This window comes from Salvia hispanica, chromosome 3, assembly GCF_023119035.1.
Source record: "Salvia hispanica cultivar TCC Black 2014 chromosome 3, UniMelb_Shisp_WGS_1.0, whole genome shotgun sequence".
NCBI classification, from domain to species: domain Eukaryota; kingdom Viridiplantae; phylum Streptophyta; class Magnoliopsida; order Lamiales; family Lamiaceae; genus Salvia; species Salvia hispanica.
In genome coordinates, this window is record NC_062967.1 from 14211230 (window position 1) to 14221494 (window position 10265).

At 37.7% G+C, this 10265-nt stretch overlaps 3 protein-coding genes across 4 annotated transcripts; 2 read left to right on the top strand and 1 right to left on the bottom strand.

The window, feature by feature from the left end:
- The first annotated feature begins 246 nt into the window (after positions 1-246).
- On the top strand, positions 247-2501 carry LOC125213929 (probable WRKY transcription factor 13). 2 transcript variants are annotated; one of them, XM_048114728.1, is made up of 3 exons: positions 247-631; positions 719-955; positions 1895-2501. In XM_048114728.1, exons 1-3 carry the CDS (start codon positions 360-362, stop codon positions 2064-2066), a joined length of 681 nt encoding a protein of 226 aa, XP_047970685.1. In that variant the 5' UTR covers positions 247-359; the 3' UTR covers positions 2067-2501. The 2 variants fall into 2 exon arrangements, with proteins under 2 accessions (XP_047970685.1, XP_047970686.1); XM_048114729.1 differs by having other exon boundaries at positions 731-955.
- A 1088-nt stretch (positions 2502-3589) lies between these two features.
- LOC125213930 lies at positions 3590-6097 on the top strand. The gene is made up of 3 exons (XM_048114730.1): positions 3590-3853; positions 4228-4308; positions 5408-6097. Exons 1-3 carry the CDS (start codon positions 3695-3697, stop codon positions 5807-5809), a joined length of 642 nt encoding a protein of 213 aa, XP_047970687.1. The 5' UTR covers positions 3590-3694; the 3' UTR covers positions 5810-6097.
- Positions 6098-6176: 79 nt separating this feature from the next.
- Positions 6177-6808, bottom strand: LOC125213931 (dirigent protein 4-like). The gene has a single exon (XM_048114731.1). It carries the CDS (start codon positions 6806-6808, stop codon positions 6263-6265), a length of 546 nt encoding a protein of 181 aa, XP_047970688.1. The 3' UTR covers positions 6177-6262.
- Between the last annotated feature and the right edge of the window lie 3457 nt (positions 6809-10265).

A 10265-nucleotide genomic window follows, 5' to 3' on the forward strand; every position in this document is an offset into this window, starting at 1 on the left:
AGAGTAGTGGAAAGGACAGGAAAAGGGCCATTCTTGCTACATTCCATTTTATTTTCTTTTCTATTTAGTGGTATCATTTTATACACGAATGTCATAATATGAATTGAAATACAAAAATACAAAAATGATAACTATTTTAATAGAGGATCTAGTGGCGGATGGTGGATGTGACATGAGTGATTGGTATGTAACTATATATATATATATATGGTATTGTTCACATTTAGCAGAAAAAAAAATCTCTTTTTTCCCCATATATATCTCTTCTTAAATCCTTGCTCCAAGCCCTTTTCCTGTGTGCTGTTTGTATTGAGCAAAAGCAGCAAGAATTGATCTTGAACACACACTAGGAGGTGAAGATGGCTTCTGGTGCATCTCTGAATCAGAGCTTGTTTGAAGAGCAAGAAATGATAATGTCATCACAGCTTGGGATATTCCCTTTCCACACAAACATGTCATCATCTAATTTCCCACTAGGGTTCAACCAGCCCCTCAAAACCCTCTCTCCTCCTTCACCTCTCACAACTCTTTCTGATCACTCCACACTCACTAAGCAGAAGGAAGACTTCCCACCTCACTTCTCTGGACTCCCCCAGCTTCTCTCTTTGCAAAGATCAGCTTCAAATCACTGGTAAAACACACACACATGCCAAAGTTTTGATTTTTAGGCACTTTTTTTATGGAAAGATTTGATTTTTAGGCATTTTTTGATGGAAAGTTTTGATTTTAGGGCATGGGGTGGGTTGAGTGATTGCATGAGCATGAAGAGGAATGGTGGGGAGGATCACCACCACCTCGGCGTGGCGGCGGTGAAGATGAAGAAGATCAAGGCAAGGAGAAAGGTTAGAGAGCCCAGGTTTTGCTTCAAGACCATGAGTGATGTGGATGTTCTTGATGATGGCTACAAATGGAGAAAATATGGGCAGAAGGTTGTCAAGAACACTCAACATCCTAGGTAATTAATTGATTGATTTTCTTCTTCAAATTGTTTTAATTCATTGATTGCTGAGAGCATGACTTTTGTGAAAGAATGTTAATGAGTTGGGAAATGTCAGATCTCATGCATGAGCAATCGAGTGTATGCATAATTGTTTCTTTCATTATTAATCAATTTACCAATTGATTAATTTTTGTTGATGCTCAACAAGAAAGAGAAAAAGTGAAGTATAATTGCTGATTTATTACAGCAAAACACAGACTGTGTGTAGTAACTAATAACTGATGCATTATTGTAGTACAATGTTGTTGTTAATTCATCTTAAACTCAAATCTTGAATGAGTGGGAAAACCCTAATAATAATGGTCATAATAACTACAATTATTATGCTCATATCTCCATCCTTGCTACATATATTTTGAAATGAGGATACCTTTTTCATGATCTAGCTTTAGGGTTAAAAAGTAAATCCAACTTTTTATTACCAAATGATTACAGTATACATATTCTTTTTTTCCCCTCTTAAAATTTGTAGGAGCCATTGCTCTCAATTACCAAAGTGTGCAAACTTTATATGCTATCCAAGAGAGCCCACTCTGTCTATTAAAGCAAAATGTTTTGATCATGAATCCAGCCATTGCCAGTTTGATATTGCAGTACTACTATGCCCATTGCCACCTCAATTTTTCTTCTCATTGTCCTTTTTTTCTCTCTTTTTCTTGTACTAGAAAAACCCATGATGATTTTCCACTGTGGCACCCTACCACATTTGTGCATAGTGATATATCTTGGGCCATTGGTGTAAATCTTAGTCCACCAATAAAATGTTGCACCTAATAATGTACACAACACATATACATATATACATAGTTTTTTCTCTATACTAATAGTACTTATCAATATATGCATCATTTGAAGCAAATATTTATTTTGATGGAAGATGTTTTATGTATGTAGGAGCTACTATAGATGCACACAAGACAATTGTCGTGTGAAGAAGCGCGTAGAGAGACTAGCAGACGATCCTAGAATGGTGATAACATCGTACGAAGGAAGGCACATCCACTCTCCATCACACGACGAGGAGGACTCTCAAGGCGCCTCCCAACTCGGCAACTTCTTCTGGTAATGCCATGGAAATAGATCTCCATGGTTGTATCAATTGTGTTTTTACTCGCCTTATACTTAAGAAACCTCGAAATAACGACACTCCAAAGGGATAGAAACATTGTAATTTCATTATGATATCGTATCAATGCGCACCACCACCATGCAATTCGGATCCTCCTTCTCGTATTGTATTTCAATCTCGTATTTTGCTCCACAAATAACCGCTACTAGGTGTAACTCGTTTGTTATGCCTAGGCGTGTACGAGATTGAAATACAATACGAGATAGAGGGTATCGTACGTCATTTATGCAGCCCTCATTTTAGTGGGCTGCCACTGTTTTGTAGTTACTATCATGTATGTGAACTCTTCTAACATGTTTAGTGGAGTGGGCTTGCATTGTAACCTTGTTTTCAACTAGTATTTCATCAAGTCTTGGTATTATTTGATCTCAACCTTGTACTTATATCTGATTTAATCTAAACTTTCATGAACTTAAGCATTAATTGAACATCTATTTAACTGAGAGTTTTGTCATACAATTGGAGAAGCTGAGAAACTTAAAAATATCAAAATAGACAAGGAATGGAGATTGAGACTTCTTGTATGCAATTTTAAGCCCAATTTTGATTATGGGCCTATAATCCGGATTGGTGAATTGCAAAAATACTAGTGAAAAAAACTGGGACAGTTTACATATCCAATCCAATTTAACTCTCTTTAACTATTTGTTGGGCTAGAATATTCAATTAAAACATTGACTATTTGAACTCAATTTAAATAAGATACATATATAAATTATATGAAAAATTAAGTGAATAGTAATAGGAGAAGTGAAATTTTAAAACATGCTATTGTGAGTGTTGAATGATTATGATGAGAAAGTAGATGTGACTATGTGAGAGTCACGAACAAATTAAGTAAGATACCAATATTCGATAATTATTTTTTGAATTCATTATTTGAACTTATCATTTTATCTAAAGCGTTGAGATCAATACTCTTTTCTGACTATGGATTATCAGATACTTGCAATTTTTTGTATTTCCAATGGGTTTGGATTATTATTTTTCTATTTTATTCATATCAAGAAATGTGTATTTTCTTTGGCTCGAAGGTTCTGTAAAACCGTTTCTGCGGAGTATCATCATTGATGGCTTTTGCGAATATGAAAAAAACGAATTTGTAGTTTTTCAACGAAAAATCCCAAACAAATTGATGTATCCAAGAAATCATATCTAAAGTATTCAAAATTCAACATAAAAACTAACTGAATTGAGTAAAAAGCAAAATATATAAAATAATCCTAAAAAAAAACTTAAATTAATTATTCAAAATTTTCGATTTTAAAAATGCCAACTACCTATTTTATAGCCGCTTCTCCTATTATTCAGTTTTTTCGTATTTTGTTTGAAATATTTCAGTTATGCAAAAAGAATATAAAAAGAATAAAAATGCCACCTGGGTATCCACGTGGCTCGTGAAAAAGTTCCACCTCCTTCACTGCCTCTCTCCATCTTCCCTGTATAAAAATTGTTTCTTTCTCCACCACCTACAAAGATAGATACACGCACATCAATTTTGTGTGTATATCTTTCTAGGGTTTCAATTTCAATTTCAATTTCAATTTCAATTTCCCCCCTTACGAATGGCGAAGAAGAGGAAATCCGAAGCGTCGCGCCTCGACGAGGTCGATCGAGGGATGTACACCACTTTCTGCAGCGCGGCCAACTCCCTCTCCCAGCTCTACACCCACGCGATGCACCAGCAGCGCCTCTCCTTCCAAGCCGGTGAACGCCACTCGCTGGTCTCTGCCGCTTTCCCTCCCTCTTTTTTTGGTTTTAATTTTATAATCAATTGTTTTTGTTTGTTGTTGATTGTTTCTCTTGTTTGGATGCTACTTTATCCGTCTATTTAAATGTATTCATGTTCTTGCAGTAGTTACACAGTTTTTCGCTGATGAATCCCTGTGAATTGAGTAATTAGTATGGCTGATACTCCTCATATGTGTATGAATTTTGATCAATGGGTTCTGGTTTTACTTTTTTGGGGGTATGTCTTTGGGGTTTATAATTGGTATTTTGGCTTAAACTATATTGAATAATGTAGTCATAACTGAGCACTGTTGATTATGGGTTTTGTGTTTATGCTCATTGTTTGCTTGTTGTTTTACCAATGTAGGAAAAGCTTTACAATTGGATTTCAAGGCAGCAAGAGCAAGGAGTTAGAGTGATGGGTGGCGACATACTCGCATATCTGCAGGTTTATTCTTCGACTCAGGAAATTGCTTTAATGTGTTCACCACTTGTTAATTAAGCTAGTGTACTTTATCAGCTCTTGGTGCTTATTGAATTGTACTCTTCACACAATGTGGATTGGGGTTGTTATCAATATATTCTGTGTGTTGCTTTATCACTGTTTCTATTCTTAATTAGAATTTTGTAGTGTATCTATATATCAGTAATCTGTTATATGAGCTGTAATTGTGTCTGTGGTGTTGAATTCTGGCACAAAGCTGGATAAATGATCCAAGAATGTGATCATGATAGTAGTCTTCTATAGTACTGAGCATTGAACCTGGATGGTTTTCTCGTGGCTTGTACTTTTGAATTCGAAGCCATGTGATTGCTGATTTGTTAGCTTCAATTCAAAACATGTGCATATGGAAGTACATTGTATTTTTACTTTGCTAATTCTTATGTTGGAAGGAATCAATACAGTTATGAACTTCAGGTGTTTTGAGTTCTGTCTGAGAACCATGGATGTTTTCTCTGGACTATTAAAAGTTTCTCATGATATTTGTGACTGCTGGTGCTGTTAGCATTTTCTTCTATGTTGATGAACTTTTATTGGTATTTTGAATACAACAATTTTTGCAATTGCTGTAGCTTGTTACTAGTTTGGTATCTGGCAGAGAGAGTGACTTCGAGAGATACAGACCTGTACTAACTTGATGCGCGTCTTTACTTCTTTGTAAATATATATGTTTATGGTGAAGGTCACAAAACAAATTCAGATGCTGTTGTTCAGCTGGTAGTCTATATAGTCTTGTACATTTCTGTCATAGTTGTCTTGTCTGGTCCATCATTTCCTTTCATAGATTTGTGGTTGAAATGAGACCCCCTTCTTTGGAAATATAACTTGTGACATGAAAGAAGGTACTGACATCACTGCTATTACCATGAAATCTCATAGCTGGTAGATGGCTCAGAGTTTGCTATTGAAGCTCAAGGAACTTGGATTCTTTCTTATCATATTGCCCGTGTTTTATGTATTATCCCGATTTCTAATATGGAAGCTTAGTTAGAGGGCTGGATGGACTAACGTTGTGACACTGTTTTGTTCTTTTCAACATATGCAGAACGAACTTGATTATGGAACAGAAGAACCTCCCCTGTCCCATAGGCAGCAGCAAGCGCAGCCGCAACCTCACCCTCAACAACAGCCTAATAATTTAATGCAGTTACCTCAAACAGGAGTTCCCCTATCTTCTAATGCGTTTGGTCCTGCAACTACTGGACAAGGACTTCGAGCAGGAAATTTAGATCAAAGTAAGAATTATGTGTTTTCAAATGCTCTCTCTAGTCCAGTGCGTCGCACTCTCCAGCACTATCACTTATCACAAGGTGGTTTCTCCTCGAACAATGCCACAAGGAGCAATGAGAACAGCAACAGTCAAAACAGAGACGCCAACCCTCTCAGTTCCAACGACACTTTAATGGATATGCATTCTGATAGTCCAGGTCACGACTCTCCTTACTGAAGTAGTCCAATGTATGTTTTGGAGTCGGAGAATCCCATCCGGTGATGAGAAAGCGATGAAATTATGATGATGATGGTGGTACTAAAAGAAGCAAATTGCGAAGGGGGAGTAAAAGAAATCGATTGAAGTGTGAAAAGGGGGGTGTTGAATAGCTTGAAGGGAGACATGGTTTCTGTTGGTGTTTATGTTTGTCTAGTATTGTCCTTCTCTGTTTCTTATGTTTTTGGAACATCGAATGTGTCGAAATATCCTTTATATAGATATATTCATTTAGTTTTTCTCGTCTTAGTGATTATTCTGGTCACTGATTTTTGGTACTGGGTTGAAAGTTGAAACTCAAATCATAGTTTTGGTTTTGGATTTGATATTATAGTAGTCTCTATCAATAATGAATTGATGTTCTTGATCTGATATGGATTAGTTTTACATTACAATTTGCTTCAAAACCAACCCTCAAGGATGAACTACCTCCACATTATACTCAAGCACAGCATCTCCATTAGTATAATTCACAGTGTGAGTCTTCACAAAAATAGTCCCCTGAGCCCTTCTAAACCGCCCCCGGCCTCCGACCACTGCAAGCTCACGGCGGCTCTCCGTCACCGGATTCCTCGATAACACGCTCAACGAGCTCCCCTTGTACTTCCCCGCTGTGAATCCAAGATCTACACACATCACCAACGTCAGATTCTTTCCCTGGCTCGACGACATGTACATTCCCTGAGCATTCCCGACGACCTCGGACGTTGCTTCTGGTCCCTCCGTCAGCACGTCGTCAATGGCATAGACCGACCCGAACGCCAGCAGGTCGCGCGGCCCTGCGATGCGGACCGCTGTGGGCTTGGCACCACTTAGGACGTCGTGGAGGAAGAAATGGAGGTATGTTTTTTTCAGCTTGGCTGGTTTGTACGTCGAGCTTTTGCCGTAGTACTTTGACTGCGCTGGTGTTGTGTATGTGGTGAGGAGTAGAATGCAGGTGAAAATAATTGCTCTCTCCATTTTTTTGAAGAAAAAAGTTTAATTTTATGTGTGGTAATTTTTGTGGAGAGGGGTTTGTGATTTATAATAAACGAGGGATTGAGGTTGACGGTTTTTGCAAGTCATTAAATAGTGTAAATTTTAGTTTATCAACTTTATAATATATAATTAATGTATGTGTGTGTGGATTAATTAGTGCAATTGCAGTCGGGAGAGGGAATTGGATCTGGTTTTATTGATATGTGTGTGTATTGGTGCAATTACAATTGAGAGGGGAAATTGGATCTTGTTTCCTTGATTTGTGCCAAACAGTGATTAACAACTCAAAAATTTCTCTATGATTACAACTAATAATAAAAAAAGGGTAAGAGTCGATGATCGGGCCTATCCCTGCAATTACAACTAATAAAAAAAAAAGGTAAGAGTGGATGATCGGCCCTATTCCTGCAATGGGTGGCTGATCATCGGCCAATTGGGATCGGCCAAGGCCGTTCCGACGGCCATATGGGAGGAGCCTTTGATAGGCCTTTTTCTCGCAATGGAGAGCCGATGAGGGCCGATCACAAAGCCTCTCGATCGGCCCTTCCATAGTGGCTTTGTGATCGGCCCTTCCATGGTGAATGCTCTTACAACTAAAAGATTTCTATACATATGGTAAGAATTTGAATATTATGTTGAAATTCGAAAAGTTATTCAATACTTGGATCTCACTATTACCATCATTATAAACGTCATTCCGTCATAGAACTTTGCACGAACAGTATGAAGTCCTCAATCATTATTTTTTATATGAAACTATCTTTTGAAGCTTTGAGTATGATGGAAAATATAGTTATAGCCGAAACCGAAACGTATTTATGGCATTTTATATAATGATCTTATTGTTGTGCACTGTAAAATTCCGGAAGTGGAATTCACTTGAAGTGTGAGAAGCAATTTCGGTGGATAAATCATGGACAATATTTGGGATGCTCATTACCAATTTTATCTTATGCCAAATGAAGATGATAAGGTTGTTTTTTGAGTCTCTCTATGTCTAATTACATGCCTTCAACTTTATATTGAGATGTTGATGTGCTGAAAAAAAGGAGTTGGGAGCGTATGTATTGAATTTGAAACAAAATTAGTTCGTTTGAATGGAGGCCTAGTTTCTCTTTGGGTCTATGTTTGTCTCTTTGGGTTTATGTTTGTCTAGTATGTCTCTTTAGGTTGAGACTCATTGTCTCTGTGGATACGATACTCTTTGCTTACTATTTGTTACATTAGCCTCGTACATTTGCGGATATACTTGTGTTAAAAATAACCCGAGTCAATGGCCACTACCTCCACAGTATTCTTTGCCATCTTTCTCCATTTTGAAATTGAGAATGGAGAGCTAGAAGAATTAACATGAAATATCAGGGATTGAAATATCACAGTTTTAAATTACTAGCTGCGGGAGAGAGATGAGACGGAATAGAGGTGACGAAGATGAATGGTTGGCGTCGCAAGCCCGGAGGAGATGATAGCGACGGCGGTGGCTGGAGCGACATTGGTAGCGATGGTGGTAGCTGGTGCAGAATCGAGAGGGAGAGTGGACGTGAGAACGGCTGGGAGGAGGAGGGGGAGGTGGCGATTGAGAGTGGAGAGAATGTGTTTGTTTTGGATATTGGCGTGAGATTTTGAGCAAAAATAGGCAACTTTCAACATTTGCTCTGGAATTCATAAGTCCCACGTGTGTCCACGCTTTACGACATCCCAATATTTTACTCTCGCCAATATATATACTCCCTATGTCCATTACACGCGACGTGAGGATTTTTATTTTGGACATGATATTTAGGAAAATGATATTTATGGCCAAGAGAATAAAATAATAATAAGACAATAAAGTATTCTAATAAGGAAAAGTAAAATAATAGTGATAAAAGCGTTGTTTTTAGTTGGAATTGTGTGTCCGGTCAAAGAGTTTTGATCAAGAATAAGGATGATGAGACATTTAATTTTGTAAAATTAAATGATATAGTGTTGACGTCGAAGTAGATGACCGCAGTATATTCATTTTCTCAAAACTGATTCTCGTTGAGTGGTAAATAATGAATTAAAGTTGGTTTAAAATGTGATGAGCTATGAGAAAAGCTTATGAGATTCTTTAATACTCCATTCGTCTCACTTTAGTAATCTCCATTATCCATTTTAGTTCATCTCACTTTATGAGTCCCAGTTCAAATGTTTTATATTTGGAAACAACAATAACCCTCCTTATTCACCTTAATTCCAAATTCTGTCATTCAAAATAAAAGTTTAATTAAACCAAAAAACCACCCCACAACCCCTTTGCCTTCCATCTCTCTCTTTGCACAACAAGATAATTCTTTATGCCCTAAATCGATCACCCCCATCACCACCCTCTCCACAACCCGCCGCCATCACCACCCTCTCCACACCTTCAACCTCTGCCTTCGTTGGTCTATTGGTCATTTGACCAAAGTTTGGTGTCGAATTGTCCCCAATCTCAACCGTCATCCCTGAAACCCCGTCGGCCGAATGAGAAAGTGAGTGGGCTGGTCAAGCCTAGGCCCGGGCCTGGTGAGGCCTGTCTGCATTTAGGCCCAGCCCAAGGTAGGCCCATGTTGTGGTGGTCTGGGCCTAGGTTTTGGTATAAATAATGGGCCCAGTCTGACCCCAATTGATAAGTGGGCCGGTCAGGGCCAGGCCGAGCTGAGCTAGGTCGGGCCTAACAGTAATTAACAACTAAGTGCTTTCTATGTGATTACAACTTAAAGATTTCTTTACGTACTGAAATTCGAAAAGTTATTCAATACTTAGATCATTATAAACGTCATTCTGTCATACTCTCTCAACGTCCCGTATTTGACCAACACGAGTGTTAAGAAATTGTTTGACTTTATAAAATAAAGTGGGTAGAAAAGTTGGTGAAACGTGAGATCTACTTTTATATATTGATTTTATAATAAAATGTGATTGGAATGAGTTAGTGGAATGTATGGTCGACTTACCAAATATGGTAAAAGTGAAATTAGCCATTTATTGGCATACGAACGAAAAAGAAAAAATAGGACATTTAATGGCGGGACGGAGGGAGTAGAACTTTGCACAGACAGTATGGAGTTCTCAATTACTCCCTCCGACGCTAATAATTCGTCACCATTTGACCGGGCACAAGTTTTAAGAAATGTAATAGAAAGTGAGTTGAAAAAGTTGGTGGCATGTGAGTCCTACTTTTATATACTTCCTCCGTCCCTCATTAGGAGTCACACTTCCGTTTCTGCACTCGTTTTATAAAAATGATATAGTTAAAGTGGAGAAATGGTAAAGTAAGAGAGAAAATAATGTAGAGAAAACTAGTTTTTATAATAAAATGTGTGTGTAAAAGAGTTAGTGGAATGTAGGATACTAATTTTTGAAGCTTTGAGTATGATGGAAAATATAATTATAGCCGAAATGAAACATATTTATGGCAACTTATATAATGATC